Source organism: Natator depressus, chromosome 7 (genome assembly GCF_965152275.1).
Source record: "Natator depressus isolate rNatDep1 chromosome 7, rNatDep2.hap1, whole genome shotgun sequence".
Classification (NCBI taxonomy): domain Eukaryota; kingdom Metazoa; phylum Chordata; order Testudines; family Cheloniidae; genus Natator; species Natator depressus.
This window is the reverse complement of record NC_134240.1, coordinates 60,156,116-60,175,409: the sequence shown is the minus strand read 5'-3', so window position 1 is coordinate 60,175,409 and position 19,294 is coordinate 60,156,116. Positions and strand designations below refer to the sequence as shown.

Sequence of the window (19,294 nt, the reverse complement as noted above, 5' to 3'; positions counted from 1 at the left end):
CCAGCAAGAGTTAGTCCTCCATCACCTGGAAGGGCTGGGAGCAGGCGGAGGCCAATCAGGACACAGCAGGCCAGATAAAAAGGCTGGCTGCTTCTGCTGGGGCAAAGTGAAGATGGAACGAGAACCAAGCGGTTTGACTGAGAGCTGACCTGGCTGAGGGGGCTAGACCATGGAAGAGACAGACCATTGTGAAACCAGGGCAGGAAGAGGTGCTCCGATGGTGAGAGCACACCATAATATAGGCAAAAAGAAAAGGAGGACTTGTGGCACCTTAGAGACTAACAAATTTAGTCTCTAAGTTGCCACAAGTCCTCCTTTTCTTTTTGCGGATACAGACTAACACGGCTGCTACACTGAAACCTGTCATAACATAGGGATTATATTCTGGATCCATTGGGGAGAACCGCCGAGCACTGTCCAGGAACTAAAACCAGGGGTAGGGTGTGGGGCAATTACTGCACACATCTGGGCAGTACACACCTCCAGAGAAGTACCACTTCTGGGCAGAACTGCATAGACTGGTTTGGAATGGGTTCCAGAGGCCCACAAGACAAAGAATGGGCTTTGGTATAAAGGGCTAGCCTGAACTGTGTGACCCTAATTTTGATGCAAAAACTGACATGAGACTGTAACCAAGAAGGCAAACCCTGCTGGAAGGAATGGAACCTGCCAGGGTCTTCCTGTGGAAGACAAAAGACCCCTCTAGTAAGCTGGCACATGTGTGGACAGTGCATTGTTTTAGGATAGATGTTTTCTCTGTAATGGTTTTGTCCTAAATAAATGAACTGTGCTCTGGGAAAGCTGGCTGGTCACTGGTAACCCTGTCATAGACCCTGGGAGACAGCAGAACAGCCGGCGCTGGACTAAAAACAGACCTGCTGGGATAAGCATAACTGCAAACCTTAATCCTCAGTCTGGAAGGAGAAGGATGAGGGTTCCCACCCACAGAGAGGTGACACGAGGAAGCCTGAGACCTGAGCAGACCACAGAGGGGGCCAAGGTGCAGTTAATCCCAGAACTGGAACACTAGCCACTGTCAGAGAGAGAGGCCTGGACTAGATGAACAGCAGGTCTCATCCAGTCCAGCAATGTCTAGGTTACTAGGGGTCACAGAAACGTTGCATTTTTTACACTCTTGTGAAAGGTGAGAACTTCCTTGGTTTTTTGGCAACTTTACTTTTTTTTTTATTGTAGGATGAATAAATGTGAAAGATGTTCAAATAAAAGACAATTAAGAGGGTTTGTTTCTTGGCAAATTTAAGGACCTAGCCTATGTAAGTGCTAGATAAGCCGGGTTTATCAGAAAAGCTTAAATCTGAGAAACCAACTACTAACACCTGAAGAAATCAGGACACCAAGCCCTGGAGAAACCAGATTCAGCTTCAGTGAATCCATTGCTAGGAAAAGAGAGGAAAATAGTACTCTCTCTATTTATCAGCCAATTAAATAGTTAGAATGAACATTTTTTTGCATAATTAATTATGCTTCTGCCTGCCATCAACTAGGCCAGAAGTCCCCCTACACGTGTGTCTCTGGCAGAGGTAGCAGGTCACCTGCAAAGTTTTCCCTGCCAGCTTACTGAAGTGCTCCAGACAGCAGAATGGGCTCTGTCCTGCTGCATCATCTGGCACTCTCTCTCCTCCTTCTCCTCACAGACATCACCCCTTCCATCTCCTCCTCTCCTTGAGCCCCCTTCATTCCCCTCTCCAGGTAAGACAGCTGACACTCCATTTTGGATTCCTGTCCAAATCTGGAAATCGAAACGTTTCCCTTTTCAAGGATTGAAAGTGAGGGGATGGGGGAGACAGTAATCACAAAAAAATGTTTCGAAAAATCAAAACCAAAACCATTAATTTTATTTTCTGAGAGGAATGTGGGAATTTTGGTAAATATTTTTATTATGCTTATGTATGCCTCAGTTTCCCTCTGTGCTTTGCATTGCTATGCTCTGAGGGTAAAGACAAGAGAGGAGGGGTTTGACTCACTAGCAGCCTGGTTGGAGACTAGAGTCAAACAAACTGGACAAAGTCTACACACACGTGAATGGAGGATCCAGAAGAGACAATGGAAACCCCAGTGGCTGGGACATTCACACCTAGTGACTTACAGCCCAGAGGAAGGAGGTTCCCCTCACCTCTCTGCCAGGAAGCAGAGCAAATGTCCAGAGTTGGAGATCAAAGGGGAAAGGAGTCATGTGGCTGTGCTGAGAGCTGAGATAGAGGGGCTGTCACCTGGAACTGAGAGACAGCGAGACAAGATGGAATCTACAGCAGCTTTGTTGGGTGGAGCCCTGGGGTTGGCCAGTCTGAACTCTGTCTTAACCTTTGTTTCTCGACGCTAACCTAAAGACCTGCTGATGCTGAACTCCAGCTGAATACTAAGCCCTACTCTGTTTTCAAAAGGCTGCTTGGTGCCACTGCAAATACCTACTGAGCTGCACTGATCCCTGAAGAGGGTCAAAGTCTTTCACCCGGAGCAAATCTCAGGCCTGGTCTACGGTAGAAAATTAGGTTGGTTTAACTACATTGGTCAGGGATGTGAAAAATCCACACCTCTGAGCAGCGCTGTTAAGCCAACCTAAATCCCCTTGTAGACAGTGTAGCGTAGACCTAGCTACTGCCTCTCGGGGAGGTGGGTTACCTACGCTGATGGGAGAATCCTGTAGAGCTGAGCTGCTGTAGCATGTAGATATACCCTCAGCTGGACTCGCTGAGCAGAGCTTAAGGTGTGAAGCAGGAGGGCTGGAGCCCAGAGGCTCAGTCTCAGAGGGGGTGAGGCGGTACACCCTAACCTGAAGGAAGAGTGAGATTACTCGGGGGTCTGGCAAACCGAAAGATTCCTCCAAGGGACTGTTTAAAAAATGGGGTGTAGCACTGATCCTGTGGATCCATGACAACCCCACCCCCATATTTCAACCAGCTCTAATTCTTTCCCCACCCCAACCCCACCCCATTGTCTATCTTGCCTACTCAGGCTATGAGCTCTCCAGGGCAGGGACAGTCTTTCTCACTTCATACAGCACCCAGAACAGAGGGGTTTTCAAATTGGTTGGTCCTTAGGCACTACCCTAATAAACATAATAATTAACAACAGAGTGGCAGGGGAATAAGCTGGGATTTCTAGAGATCAAGCATGATTCTCTATCAAGGGGCTGCTCCTCTAGTCTGCACCTGCAGGCTCAGGTAGCAGAAAAGTATCAGCTTCTGATATGTCATGCTGCCTGGACATATATGATTCAGTCAGACAGTCTCATCACTACCTAAGACATCCTGTCTTCAGGGCCAAGTATTACATGAATCTCTGTCATTGTGCAGAAGGGCAGTCACAGCAAGTCCAGCAGGGTTCTCTACCTTTGTTTACGTTTACATTGATAAAGTGACTTCAAATTAAAAGGTCTGAGCTGCAAAGTTCAGGTCTGGAACCACACACCCCGATAAATCCTGAGTATCCACATCTGGGGTTTGGTTCAGGCTCATCTCTAATACAAACATTTCCAAAAGGCTCAGATTACACTGCTGGGAAACAGACATGCAAAGCCAGTGACTCAGAAATACAGCTCAAAGCCAAGTCAGCACTGACTGCAAATAATTCCTGACTAAACACTTCATATACAATCACAATGTCCAGGCCTAATTTCGTCTTGGTTCCCCCAAATTCCCCTACAGTTACAAACAGATCAAAGAATCTCGTTCCCTTCCTCTCCTGAACTGCTGTGCACTGTAAAACAGCAGCAGTGTTCATGCCAGAGATGGCTGCATTTCAATGGTTGGAGAAAGTGATTCCTGTATAGATACAGGTTGCAAAGTACTTCAGGATCTGTGACAAAGTTCCTCCTCTACCTTGGTGGGTCCTGCGCTTATTGGCGGATTTGCTCACCTTGGAGCTTCACGACAGCCCTTAGTTTGGCTGTTTTCGTGAACCCAGAGTCCAGGACAACTCCTCCTGTGTCTAACCAGGAGTTGGGAGGTTTGGGGGGAACCCGGGCCCGCCCTCTACTCCGGGTTCCAGCCCAGGGCCCTGTGGAATGCAGCTGCCTAGAGTGCCTCCTGGAACAGCTGTGCAACAGCTACAACTCCCTGCGCTACTTCCCCATGGCCTCCTCCCAACACAGGCAGAGAAGGCCTGGGATTATTTTAAATCAAAGCTGCAGAAGCTATCGGAAGCCTGCATCCCAAGTAAGGGGAAAAAATTCATAGGCAGGAGTTGTAGCCCAAGCTGGATGAGCAAGCATCTCAGAGAGGTGATTAAGAAAAAGCAGAAAGCATATAGGGAGTGGAAGAAGGGAGGGATCAGCAAGGAAAGCTACCTTATTGAGGTCAGAACATGAAGGGATAAAGTGAGACAGGCTAAAAGTCAAGTAGAGTTGGACCTTGCAAAGGGAATTAAAACCAATAGTAAAAGGTTCTACAGTCATATAAATAAGAAGAAAACAAAGAAAGAAGAAGTGGGACCGCTAAACACTGAGGATGGAGTGGAGGTCAAGGATAATCTAGGCATGGCCCAATATCTAAACAAATACTTTGCCTCAGTCTTTAATAAGACTAAAGAGGATCTTAGGGATAATGGTAACATGACATGACAAATGGGAATGAGGATATGGAGGTAGACATTACCATATTTGAGGTAGAAGCGAAACTCAAACAGCTTAATGGGACTAAATCGGGGGGCCCAGATAATCTTCATTCAAGAATATTAAAGGAATTGGCACAGGAAATTGCAAGCCCATTAGCAAGAATTTTTAATGAATCTGTAAACTCAGGGGTTGTACCGTATGATTGGAGAATTGATAACATAGTTCCTATTTTTAAGAAAGGGAAAAAAAGTGATCCGGGTAATTATAGGCCTGTTAGTTTGACATCTGTAGTATGCAAGGTCTTGGAAAAAATTTTGAAGGAGAACGTAGTTAAGGACATTGAAGTCAATGGTAAATGGGACAAAATACAACATGGTTTTACAAAAGGTAGATCGTGCCAAACCAACCTGATCTCCTTTTTTGAGAAAGTAACAGATTTTTTAGACAAAGGAAACGCAGTGGATCTAATTTACCTAGATTTTAGTAAGGCATTTGATACCGTGCCACATGGGGAATTATTAGTTAAATTGGATAAGATGGGGATCAATAGGAAAATTGAAAGGTGGATAAGGAATTGGTTAAAGGGGAGACTACAACGGGTCCTACTGAAAGGTGAACTGTCAGGCTGGAGGAAGGTTACTAGTGGAGTTGCTCAAGGATCAGTTTTGGGACCAATCTTATTTAATCTTTTTATTACTGACCTTGGCACAAAAAGTGGGAGTGTGCTAATAAAGTCTGCGGATGATACAAAGCTGGGAGGTATTGCCAATTTAGAGAAGGATAGGGATACCCTACAGGAGGATCTGGATGACCTTGTAAACTGGAGTAATAATAATAGGATGAAATTTAATAGTGAGAAGTGTAAGGTCATGTATTTAGGGATTAATAACAAGAATTTTAGTTATAAGCTAGGGATGCATCAATTAGAAGTAATGGAGGAGGAAAAGGACCTTGGAGTATTGGTTGATCATAGGATGACTATGAGCCTCCAATGTGATATGGCTGTGAAAAAAACTAATGCAGTCTTGGGATGCATCAGGAGAGGTATTTCCAGTAGGGATAAGAAGGTTTTAGTACCGTTATACAAGGCACTGGTGAGACCTCACCTGGAATACTGTGTGCAGTTCTGGTCTCCCATGTTTAAGAAGGATGAATTCAAACTGGAACAGGTACAGAGAAGGGCTACTAGGATGATCCGAGGAATGGAAAACTTGTCTTATGAAAGGAGACTCAGGGAGCTTGGCTTGTTTAGCCTAACTAAAAGAAGGTTGAGGGGAGATATGATTGCTCTCTATAAATATATCAGAGGGATAAATACCGGAGAGGGAGAGGAATTATTTAAGCTCAGTACCAATGTGAACACAAGAACAAATGGATATAAACTGGTCACTAGGAAATTTAGACTAGAAATTAGACGAAGGTTTTTAACCATCAGAGGAGTGAAGTTTTGGAATAGCCTTCCAAGGGAAGCAGTGGGGGCAAAAGATCTATCTGGCTTTAAGATTAAACTCGATAAGTTTATGGAGGAGATGGTATGATGGGATAACATGGTTTTGGTAATTAAATATTCATGGTAAATAGGCCCAATGGCCTGTGATGGGCTATTAGATGGGGTGAGATCCGAGTTACCCAGGAAAGAATTTTCTGTAGTATCTAGCTGATGAATCTTGCCCATATGCTCAGGGTTTAGCTGATCTCCATATTTGGGGTCGGGAAGGAATTTTCCTCCAGGGCAGATTGGAAGAGGTCCTGGAGGTTTTTCGCCTTCCTCTGTAGCATGGGGCACGGGTCACTTGCTGGAGGATTCTCTGCTCCTTGAAGTCTTTAAACTACGCTTTGAGGACTTCAATAGCACAGATATAGGTGTGAGGTTTTTTTTGTAGGAGTGGTGGGTGAAATTCTGTGGCCTGCGTTGTGCAGGAGGTCAGACTAGATGATTATAATGGTCACTTCTGACCTAAATATCTACGAATCCTCACCATAGGACCTTCCTCCTGGTGTCTGATAATGCTTGTACACCTCAGTCCTCCAACAGTCCGCATACTCACTCTCAGCTCCTAGTGCCTCTTGCTCCCAGCTCCTCACACGCACACCACAAACTGAAGTGAGCTCCTTTTTAAAACCCAGGTGCCCTGATTAGCCTGCCTTTATTGATTCTAGCAGCTTCTTGATTGGCTGCAGGTGTTCTAATCAGCCTGTCTTTCTTAATTGTCTCCAGAAGGTTCCTGATTGTTCTGGAACCTTCCCTGTTACCTTACCCAGGGAAAAGGGACCTACTTAGCCTGGGGCTAATATATCTGCCTTCTATTAGTCGCCTGTAGCCATCGGCCCGACCCTGTCACAGATCCTTATTATAATAGCATATAATGGTCTGTTTTCCAGTATCTCCAACCCCGGTTGTTCAAAAATCATTTAACATTTTTATTAATGACTTGAGAAGGGGACTGGACTAGAAGACCTCTTGAGGTCCGTTCCAGTCCTACTATTCTCTGTTCTATTAAAATATAAAATTATCACTGATCAAGTTTGCAGATGACACAAAGATAGGGGCAGTGGTAAATAATGAGGACAGGTCACTGATACAGAGTGATCTAGATCACTTAGTAAACTGGGCACAAGAAAAAAAATATGCATTTTAATATGGCTAAATGTATACATCTGGGAACAAAGAACGTAGGCCTTTCTTACAGGCTGGGGGACTATAACCTGGGAAGCAGTGACTCTGACAAAGATTTGGGAGTTGTGGGGGATAATCAGCTGAACATGCGTTCCCAGTGTGATGCTGTGGCCAAAAGAGCTAATGCGATCCTGGGATGCACAAACAGGGGAATCTTGAGTAAGAGTAGGGAGGTTATTTTACCTCTGTATTTGACACTGGTGCAATCACTGCTGGAATACTGCGTCCAGTTCTGGTACCCACAATTCAAGAAGTATAATGATAAATTGGAGAGGGTTCAGAGAAGAGCCATGAGAATGATTAAAGGATTAGAAAACCTGTCTTATAGTGATAGATCAAGGAGCTCAATCTATTACTCTTAAGAAAGAGAAGGTTAAGGGGTGACTTGATTATAGTCTATAAGTACCTACATGGGGAACAAATATTTCATTATGGGCTCTTCAATCTAGCAGAGAAAGGTGTAACATGAACCAATGGCTGGAAGTTGAAGCTAGAGAAATTCAGACTGGAAATAAATCACACATTTTTAAATGGTGAGAGTAATTAATCATTGGAACAATTTACCGAGGTCATGATGGATTCTCCATCACTGACAATTTTTAAATCAAGATTGGATGTTTTTCTAAAAGATCTGATCTAGGAATTATTGTGGGGAAGTTTTATGGCCTGTGTGATACAGAAGGTCAGACTATCAGAGTGGTCCCTTCTGGCCTTAGAATCTATAAACCTATGACTCAGGCCACAAAAATCATGATATTTTAAAAATTTCGTTCATTGAATTTGCCTTTTGGTTTTTGAGCCTTCAGGGTCACATATTCAAGCTATTCTCCACAACCAGGAGCAAACTGACTTTTTTCCCTAAACGAAAGGTGAAATGCCTCCCTAAGTCATCTGACTCCAGTGGGTGGGACTTTATAGAAACACCAGATGAAAAGAGGTTTGCCATAAAAGTTGTGAGAGTTGGCAACACTGGTTTGAAAGTACACCAATATATTGTGACATCACTGTATTGCACAACATAACCAAGTTCTTCTGACACAGTGACACATATTGGGGCTGATTCTCTATTGACCTGCACAGTGTATAGTCATTTACACTACTGCCAAATGGGTGTAAAATGCTACCAGATCAGAATAGCAGCATTTTATACCCAGTCTGGACTACTGAAAATGACACAAGTGTGGGGCAAGGCACACTCAGGCCCCCTGGTGCTTTTTGCTTTACATGTTTGGGTTCTGATGTTCCCTCCCCTCTGTGTGCCCTGTGTCAAAGATCATACCTGAGTCCTCTGCAGGTACTGATGCTTGCCGCTGAATCACTGTGTCCGTGAACATCCCCGTGATAAAAACAGTGATCCTGCAGCAGAGAAAGCAGAAGTCAAAAGCCAATCAGCACCATACTGGGGACACTTAGGGTAGAAGAGAAGTCACTAACAAGGTACAGATCCTGGAAAGATAGATCTGTTACAGAGCTTCTTCCAGGCAAAAACAAGCCTTTCCCGCCTCATTTATTACCCACGCATGATTTTCAGACCTTTCAAGAAACACAAGTGCTCCCAGCTGCCACCTGAAAAGCACAAGGTGTGGGAGGTAATATCTTTTATTGGACCAACTTCTGTTGGTGAGAGAGACAAGCTTTTGAGCTATACAGTGCTCTTCTTCAGGTGACCTTGGGTAAGCCTGAAAGCTTGTCTCTCTCACCAACAGAAGTTGGTCCAATAAAAGATATTACCTCACCCACTCTGTCTAAAAACCTGGGACCAAGACGGCTACAACAACACTGCACACCTGAACAGCAGGCAGTTCCACACCATACATGAGCAGTATACTACAGTGACATGGGCAGATTGGAGGCTTGACTGGATCAGCACAATACACAACACAGCACTGCTCCTGACTGCCATGGTGTCTGAGCACAGAACATGTAATCAGCACTAATACACACACACACACACAGAAGACTGAGGAAGTAACCTGACCAAAGTCACAGGGTGGGATTAGAAATCAGACGCTCTGAACTCCCAGCTGTAAGAGCTGGCTGGCTGGAGGGGAAAAGACTATCAAGGGGCAGGAGTGTTGTCCCCCAGTGTAGGCAAGGGCCAGGAAGAAAAAGCATCCGGGTACAGTGTGGGCTTTATCCCCACAGAAGGCCGGGGGAGAGTTGAGAGGCAGGGGAGGGAATCCAGAAACAGAGCATGCTGGGGCATGGTGCGGGACACACAGGAGCGTCCAAGCAACCTTGCAGGTATCGTCCCCCACAGTAGGCCAGGCCAGGCGAGGGAGGGAGCATGGGAGCATCCAAGAAACAGCGCAGGTGTTGTCCCTCACAGCAGGCAGAGGTGGGGGATGGGGTGCAGGAGCTTCCCCTACAGAACTACAGAGGTTTCTCTCTACCTGCTGTTCCATAGGGCAGGTTTGCAGCTACAGCAGGCATGGGGGGTAGGACAGTGAGGCATGGGGTGGGAGGAGCCCTGGCCTTGCCACTCTGGGCATTTGCAGAGCTGCTGAAGGAAGGAAGGAAGGAAGGGAATTCATTCAAATTAGCTGTTCTCCATACACCGGCCCCCTATCTGCACTGTGCAGCAGCTGCTAGAATGGGAGTGTCCGCTGTGCACCGCAAAATTTAGCTGAAGTCTGGAGGGCCCACAGGGGCTATACTACCTCCCAGTTGCCCTGGTCATGGGGAGCTGTAAGCCAGCTCTGCAGGTCGAGGACTAGACCCTCCCAACAATCTCCTTTGCTGGGGCTAAATCATTGACGGCACTTCCCAGTGAAGGGCTGGCGTTGTGGCCCATCATGAAAAGCCCAGGTGGCCTGCTGAGCTGTGTGCCAGGGTTTGCCCAATACAGTTAGAGTTTACAGAGCGCTTTGGAAACATTATCTAAAACCATTAGCCCAGAACACCAGCAGGGCAGGGAAGAATAATTAGCCGACACCAGTCAAACCTCACGCTCCTGAAGGGTGCTCTGACCGCTCACCACTGAAAGCAAGTTCGCTGCTAATCTCTGTGGCACCACTTCTATAATGGGAAGCCAACTCATGTACTGAAAAGGAAGCATTGCCTGGTGGGGTGTCAGAAGAACTGGGTTCTGCTCCTGGCTCTATCAAGACAGCTGGGACTTGTGCGATTGTGTGCTCTCTGAGCCTTTGTTTCCCTAGCTGTGACATGGGGTTGACAATATTATTGCTTTCTCTCAGGGAATGTGAGGCATTCCTTGGTGCTTTGAGATCTTTGCCAGAGAAGGGCAAAGTAATGCTATGGTCTAACTCAGCCAGAAGCTACTGGACCCAATACAGGAGTCCCTGGGTGAGGTTCTCTGACCGGTGTTATCTGATCCAGACTGACCTGTAAGGGTCCCTTCCAGCCTTAAGGTCTATGGCTCTATGAAAGACCCAATGCCAAATGGCCTGCTCGTGGGGAGGAAGGTGGGTCAATCAGCATCCAGCAGCCTTCAGCCCCTGTCCTACAGACAACATCAGCATCTGCAGCCTTCAGCAAGGACTCGTTGTGGCCTTGCCTCCCAATGAGCACAGCGTTGTACAGAACGCGGAGGGCAGGCAGGCACACGGGAGGCAGTAGGATGACTGCCAACTGGATTGATCTTACGTGCTCACAGGTGTATGAAGGAGAAGAAGGTGAGTGCCCATTTCCCAAACATGTCATGGATCATATGAGCAGCTCAGTCCACCTCTGTTCACAGAGCCCCAGCCTGTCATCCAGCGGTAAAGAGGAAGCGCTTACCACAAGGATCTGAGCCTCCTCAGCTCCATACCTAACCAATAGCACCTCAGGCACCCACAGCATAGCACCGAGCACCAAGGAAATGTGAAGCACCAAACAAGATGTCTTGCTTTGCTGTGAAAAGGACTGGGGGAGACACCACAGGTTCTAGTGAATTTGTTTTGAGAGTCCAAAGCCTCAGCGCAATCCCCCAGCCCCAGTACGTCTCCTCTAAGAAACATGCACCAGATCATACAGCACAGCCCTTGGATTCATACCTGAGTGTCTGGCCTCTCAGTGACCTCAGTGCCATTATCTGAGTAATAGGTTTCAGTGTAGTGCTCCCCAATCAGTCCCCTGAAAAAAAGAGACAGACAGAAACAGTGAGGACTCTCAGCGCCACCTGCACCTCCGAGTGACAGAGAACCACATGGTGCAGGAGGAACCAGCATTACCCTGTACCCCTCTGGCCAAATCCTGCTTGTCTGACTCACAGCAGTGGGTGCCACTGAAGTCAGTAGTGTGACACTGCTCCCAGTGCCAATATGCGATTGAGAAAAGCAAGCTGGAACTGGCACCGCATCACTGCTTGAACTCCCACCAGAAAATCCCATCAATGGTTCCTCATCTTCACAATTCTGATGCATCCTATATAGAGGGAGGGGGAGGCAGGGTCCTGCACAACCTCCATAGAAGAAGCTGTTATTGCCTCTGTTGCGTGTAGGGTGACCAGACTGCAAAAATAAAATATTGGGACACATGTGCGCGGAGGGGGGCAGCCACAGGCTCACAGTCCCCACCGGAGCCATGGGGGAGGCGGGAGCACAGTCCTAGGAAGCCGCAGGTTGTGGGGCACATGGCCCCAGCTCCGGCCCCCACTACAAGCCGCGTGTCAGTCGGGGCGCATAGCCCCAGCTCCAGCCCCCACTGCAAGGGTGGGGGTCTCAGAGGTGGGGCAGGGAGCTGGGGACGTGGGAAGAGGTTCGGGGTGCTGACTCCGGAAGGGAGTTTGGGTGCGGGGGGAGGGGGTGCAGGTTCCAGGCGTCGCTTACCTCAGGCGGATCCCCGAAAGTGGCGACAATTGCCTCTGGGTCCTAGACGGAGGCACAGCCAGGCGGCAGTGCACACTGCCTCACCTCCAGGAGCCACCCCCACAGCTCCCATTGGCCACGGTTCCTGGGCAATGGAAGCTGCGGAGCAGGCTCATGGTGGGGGCAGCACGCAGAGCCCCCCTGGCCGTCCCTGTGCCTAGGACCCAGAGGGAACTGTCGCCACTTCCAGGGAGCTGCGCGGATCCAGGTACGGAACCTGCCAGCCCTACGCCAACCGGACACCTGGCAACTTTACAATATTGGGTACAATATCGGGACAAATGACATCCCAACCGATGTACGATCGGGACGCAGGACAAAGAGTTAAATATCAGGACATCTGGTCACCCTAGATGGGGTCATGGAACAGTAGCTGCCATTGACGTTCTGTCTGCTGAATGGTATGTAAACAGGTGCCTGACTCTTTGCCCTGCAGCCAGCGCTTGGGGTGGGTTCACGGTCACCCAGACCGTCACCATCATTTACTCCACAACAGGCTGCAAAAAGACAAAGTCTTTCAAATGGAGTAAGAAGGACAGGGCCAGTAGGTGGGCTGGGACTGGTTTCTCCTGCCTAAATGCTGGCGGGGCAGCCAGATGGGGATAGATCCATGGGTCACAAAATTTTGTTCCCCTGCCATCAGTCTGCCAACTTGTACATGCAGGTCCCTTGTAATGAGCTCCACGGCGTACAGTAACAGTAGCGGGAGATTGACCCTTTCCTCCTTAAGAGTGGGGGTCAAGAGATAAATGGGTCCAGTAGCATAGTATCCCAGCGGAGGCAGCAGGGCAACTGCCAATCACACCTCATACAGAGCTCAAAGCAGTTTGAGTAATAGTGTCTCCTCCTAAATTCGATGGACTGAGAAGATGGTATTTGATGCTAAATAAGGGGGGACAGAATAAAAACGTAGGCAGGCAAGGGGCTTGGGTCTGAGGTTGAATAAGAGCTGGGTTTAGGTTCATATCTGATGGTTCTGTGTAAGAAACGAAAAATAAGCCGCTTCTTGTTTTCAATCTGAACCTAAGCCATTGCAGGGGCCAGTTTCAATCCAGGGATCCAAGTCCCTCTGAAATTCAAAAAGGTTCAGCTAGAGGTCCAAGCTGTTGGCTCTCCTCCAGCTTTATGCCCTGCAGTGTTCCACGCGCAATCCACACAAAGTGGCCTGCGGAGGAAGCTAACTTAACGGCCCAGGGCTTTCACTAGGGAACCCTGCAAGCCACACTAGCCACTGCACACTTACCTGTTCTTTTCCAGACGGAGAACATAGTCCCTCCCTTCTGCACGGATGCTGTAATGAACATGGTCCGGATACGTGTTCTGCATGGGGTAAAACAACAACAGAAACTTGTCATCATTGGGCTAAAGAGGTATGAAGTAGAAGATTTCTATCCTGTGTGCTGCGCAGACCTCCCAGGACAGTCACATGGGACCTCAGACTCACCTACCCGAGCCCATTCAGTGTTCCTCTAGTTATATGTGGATTTTGTTGAAATATTCTATTGGCATATTTCTGCCCTGTTTTCAAAGGCGTTGTGCGTCTGCAGCTCCCACTGATTCAGGGTTTGTGTGAGGGCCCAGCACCTCTGGAAACCTGGATGCATGTGCTCGCTGCCAATGTACCCATTATAGACATAGCACAAGTGGAAACCAACAGCCAACTATACCAGCACAGAAATAATCTCAGTTTGCAAAACCCAGTATGCCTTGGATTAAAGAACACTACAGATGAGTACAATGAGATTAAACTAAGACTCAGTGTTCACATCTGGCACAACGCCACAAGTTGTTGCACAAGGACCTAAAATCTTACTGCTCATCAGAATGCCTTTTTTGGCATTTAATTCATCATTTACTCAAAATCAAGAACCACAGAGTCCCCTGGTAACTCACCCCCTGACTCACTAATGCTTCCCCTAGTAAAGTCTTCCTTCTCTTTGACTGATTATGCGCACAGCCTCATTGTGTGAGAATCAACTTCTCTTTCTGTGTGCTCTCAAAAGTAGATGGTCAGGAAATCATACTGAAGACACTTGGCCTGAAGAAATAAACTCTGCTTCCAGAGTCATTCTTTATTCCTACAAGCTCCTGCAGTGCACAAGACACAGCACCTTTTCACCTAGTAAAACAGATCATTGCCATTGAGTTTCTGGATAGCCCCCCAACTCCCATGTGTGCATAAGCGTGGGTGGTTGCAGTAAAAGGGACAATAAACAGGCAGCTAGGTCAACTACATGAGTGCACATCCTGGACCACATTTCTTGGGGAGCCCACTTGTGATGCAAACAAGCTTGTAAGCAGCCAAATCTGGCCAACTGAGAAGCCCTCAGCAATGGTGTGCCAGACTGCTGGGCCACACCCTCACCTGACCTGGGTTCAGGGAGCACAGCAGGGCACAGGGGAGGGGTTATGGCCAGAGTGTGCCGTGCTCCAGCAATCCCCAGCTGGCCTACAGGACCAGGCGGTGGAGTTTACAGCAGCCCCACAAGTGAGAGGACATGTATCTAGGAGTTAAACCAAGGGACTGGGAGTTGAAACCAGGAGTCAGGATGCCTGGGTTCTTTTCCTGCCTATACCAATAACTTCCTGTATGACCTTGGACAAGTCACTACAGCTCACTGACTCAGTTTCCCCATGTGTAAAATGGGGACAACCCCACCTACCAGTGACAAAAATCGTGAGTAAATTGCTTTGAGATCCTCAGCTAAACAGTAATGCTAATGAATAATTACACCCTTGGTAGTGTGGAGGCCTCCCTCTCCGGTTAATGGCAGCTGACCAGGCGACCGAGCATCTCACGGCAGAGTCGCTGGCTAAGGCTCTTCCCGGATGGAAGCCACGGCTGGCAGAAGTGGTGAGGTGAACTCCTGGGGCACCACAAGGCAAACTCAGCAGCTCTGATTTGCTGGGGTTTGCTCTCAGTTGGGGAGTTTGACCTCTCTAGTGGGGGTGATGGTATAAATTACCACATAACAGTCTGGAATTCCCCCCAGGAAAGCATTGGGGAACTGCAATCAGATAGGGGCTGGGGTTATACGGAAAGTATTTCTGTGCCACAGTCAGAACCAGCTGGGACAGGAAGCATGATTTTCCTTGTGAGTCAACTGCTCTAATTCCACTGCTTTGCGTTTTTGCTTTGGGCTCATTCTGGGAATGAAAAATCCATTTCTGGTTTAAAAAAAAAAAAAAAAGCCCCTTTGCCTGCTGAGCAAAATGCAGCCAGGGTCAATCTTCCCCCTCAAGTGGGTACCGGCTGCAGCCCTGGGAAGTGAGGGGCTCTTCAGCAAAGTGCTGAAGACTTGAGAGATGCTGTCAGCTAAACAAACATGATGCCTAAGCTGGAGACAAAGAAACTGTCCACGGGGCTTGGTGATAAATTTTTCTTAGATGAACGTTACTGTCTCTTTTAGTGTTCGCCAACAAAATGATGTTTTGTTATTGTTGGCAACTTAGGAGACAGAAACCAATCCTTGAGAAATGCAGATCTGCAGAAAAGCCACCGAAGGCGCTAGAAGAGAACTCTGACTGCAAGTTGGATGGGAAAGGTAGAGCAGTGATCAACTTTCTGAGAAATCACAAGAAATGCAAAGCCATTTAAAAGGCCTGATAAAGCTTCCCCCAAGCTCCTACTTCCAGAGGGCTTTTCGAGTGTTTAAAATGCAGAAGGTCTGACTCAGAACAGTGGGAGACTGAGCCTGGACTCTGGTTAAACTCCTGCTCACTCCAGTGCCTGCTGAGTGAGTCAGGGCAGGGCCATGGCTGCAGGATTTGGCCTGAGGTGCAGAAAGAGCAGTTCTGGACAGGCAAAAAAACTGGGACAGTCAGGCTCAGGCACTGGGGGGTGGACTCTTGGAATATTTCTCAACCCAGTGAGTCAGCAGGAACTCCAGGTGATACACCAGTGTCAGCAAGAGGGGAATAACAGCCCAACAGCTACCTGGGCCTTCAGTGCTTTGGGAAAATGTAATGTGCAACAGCAGGTCAGGGTGCACTGGGAGAGGAGGCAAGGGAAAGGGGAGGTTTACACCATCTTTCTGCCCCCATTATCTGGGGGCCATACCAGCCCTGGCACAAATTAAAGCAGTCTCAGGAGCACCCTCATTTGTGCTGGAGAAGAGCAGCCAACATAATTGGCATGCATGCACCTAAACCCTGCCCCCACCTCCTCTGCCCTAGAGTGCCCCAGCTCATCATCCCCTACACAAAGGATCCTCAGCTGCTACCTGAAACTTGCTGCTGTGGGGTTTTTGTTTTTTTTTTTGCAGTGTAGATGTAGCCATAGAGAATCCCCTGCAAGCCACCCCATCTCTTAAAATGAGGGGATCCAGCTCAGGTGCCCCTGCTGACCACAGCTGTAGCAATGTGGCCTGGGAAGAGAGGTGACCCCTAAAGCAAGTGTTCTTTGGGGAGGAGATTCCACCTTTAAGGCAGAAAGAACAGAGCATGTTGATGGCAGGCTGCTTTTTTAAGGTATCAGGTTTGCAATATTAGAAACAGTCCTGGGGAAATGGCTGAGAGGACAGCATGAGCCAGCTTCACCATTCGTAACCTGGCCATCCTAAACATGTGCAGATAGACCACCCACCCCTGCACCGCTACATCCCATCATGCACTGCAGTCTCTCGTTGTATGCATGTCTTACAGATATCTAACAGATGGATGTACTATTACATGTGATCTCTTCCCTTTGGTACGAACACTGACAGAAAGAAAGGAGGAAAGTTGTTCAATGTGCACAGCACAGATGGGATCTCTAAATAGCCTGGAGAATGTTTATTTCACAGACAAGTTTAGGTTTCTGGAGCAAAGAAAACAGATGCCTTTGGGAAGAATTTTTGAAGCTATTTTATCTGAAAGGGTTTGAATCACAAGTGAACATGCTGTACCAAGAATTTACTAGGCAATTTATATCTCAAAATTGACATGATACCTAGGCCTTCTGAGGTGCTAATGTTTGTGCTTTTAAGATATGATTTCTGGTGCTTTCTGAATTTTAAAGACTAAAATGCAGTCCAGAAACTGCCATTAGGTTATGATCACAAATTCAGCCTTGCTGACTCCAAACATTCAAAAATCATGAGTCAAACCCCAACAAAGATAAGATTGGCTTGAAAATCAAGAGATTTTTTTCAAAATAATAAAATGTGGATTCTTTTGTATTTGGCTTCTTTTTTCTGAGCATTTTGGGTTCATGTTTTCTTGCTTGTCTCCACAACCACAAGAACTAGTATCTGACATTTTTTACAAAATGAAAACTGAAATTCTCCCACATTCACATAACTCCAGGTGCTGAGGCTTTAAGAAAACACCAAGTAGCAAGACTTGTGCTAAATCGTGAGAGATGGCAACACTGCAGAATGATCTAACATCCTTTCTGCTTCCATTTCGTCACTTTTTCCCTTTATCCCATCAACCGGGGTCGGGTCATCATGTAAGCATCCACCATCTTTGTCTGTCTGTGGTAGCATTAAGGTCCACCTGCTTACCATCTTCTTTGATGTGATCCATCCATCACTTCCTCAGGGTCTCTTTCCTACCATGCTATCTTCACCAAGTCCCCTTCATTCACCCTCTGCACATATCTGAACTGGCAAAGTCCCGTTTCCTGGATTTTGTCAGCCACATCACGGACTTGGACTTACATCCTAAAACTTTCCTTTTGACATCTTTCTCTTTGTGTAACTCCTCTTCTGGCACGAAGACATCTCATCTCGAACACCTGTAGGCATTGAACTTGGCCTCTCTGTTTTGGCCATGTTTCTGCACCATATAGCATTACAGGGCACACCACTGTTCTCCACAATTCAGTCTCAGTGGCAGACGTTTGTTATACACGGCCCTTGAGATGTTATTCCACACTTTTCTAACACTCCCCAGTCTGGACTGGGACTCACATTCAAGCTCACCATTTTCCATAACCCAGCTGCCAAAGTACTTGAACTGGTCGGTCTGGTTTAGTTCCACTCCATTAAGCTCTATGTCAAGTTTCCCTGTGGCTCCTCTACTGACCCATGCCCTCAGTCTTAGTCAAGCTCCTTTTCATCAGATGCCAGCTTAGTTGATCATAGCACTGGTTTATTATTTTCTCTAGGTCTTCTTTTGAGGAGGCCCTTATTGCTATGTCATCTGCATATAGCAGCTTCTCCCCTTTTCCCACTGACATCTTCCTGCTGATGCAGTCCATCAAAATGATGAAGAGCAGCGAGTTGAGGGCCAACCCCGGGTGCATTCCAACTTCTACATCAAACGGACTTGTTGTTCCACAATATGTTCGGATCTCTGTTTTCCATCCACTTTATCATAGGCCTTTTCTAGGTCCATAAGAAGCTATCCTGCTGGTGCTTGAGCTGCTTCTCCATCCCTTGCCAAATTACAAACATGGCATCCCTGCGCCTCGTCCTTTCCTAAAGCCACACTGTGCTTGGTCAATGAGGGGTTCCAGCATTTTTCTAATTCTAGCATCCAAGATACATTCCAGTATCTTCATCCCATGTGACAACAGCTTTGTCCCTCGATGGTTCCAAATTCCTGGAAGCTTCCCTTCCTATATATTGGTACCAGGACAGACATGCACCAGTCTTTTCTTGTCATACGGCTTCAACCACTTTGATCCATTTCATGCCGCTCTTGCCCAAGACTTTCACCAGGTCTGCTGTCACTTCATCAGGTCCCTCTGCCTTATTGGTCTTTGTCTCCTGGACTGAATTTCCACTTCCTCCTCTTATGTCAAGCTCAGGTACCGCATTAGGATCACATGTTGACAACACCACGAAGGGTTTGCTTCATTTAAGTGACTCTCAAAGTATTGTTTCCACCTCTCCTTCACTTGTTTGGGTGTTACTAACAGTCTCCTCTGATCACCATTCACAAACGATGTCACATTACCATCCTCCTTTCTTTGGGGCCCATTTTTTCAATGCTGCAGAACTTTCTGCCAGCCAGCTGTGGGTCGTTTACAAGCTCAGCATGCAAATTGTCTAGGGCACTCTCTTTGCCCTTCTTCATTGCCCACTTGGCAGACCACTTTGCTTCTTTGTATTTGCTTTCATTTACACTTGATGGGTTCATTTCTTTTCTTTGTGAACCATTTTCTTATTTCAAATTGCTACTTGCACTTTGTTGATCCACCCCCACTCCTCTCCTTTGGTTTTCTCCATCTGCATCATCCACAAACCTCTTCCACTGCGGCAATCTACATTCTTTGGAAGTGGTTCCACGCCTCTTCAGCTGATG

The 19,294-nt window shown here is 47.2% G+C and overlaps 1 protein-coding gene across 2 annotated transcripts in view; it reads right to left on the bottom strand.

Moving 5' to 3' along the window:
• The window catches only part of ADAM8 (ADAM metallopeptidase domain 8), a 98,370-nt gene that overhangs the window by 70,297 nt on the left and 8,779 nt on the right, over positions 1 to 19,294 (bottom strand). For both annotated transcript variants that reach the window (XM_074958612.1, XM_074958613.1), the window contains exons 3-5: positions 13,305 to 13,381; positions 11,249 to 11,327; positions 8,530 to 8,606 (exon numbers count right to left, since the gene is read on the bottom strand). In XM_074958612.1, the coding sequence (XP_074814713.1) occupies positions 8,530 to 8,606; positions 11,249 to 11,327; positions 13,305 to 13,381 (233 nt within the window). The remainder of the gene's footprint in view (positions 1 to 8,529; positions 8,607 to 11,248; positions 11,328 to 13,304; positions 13,382 to 19,294) is intronic.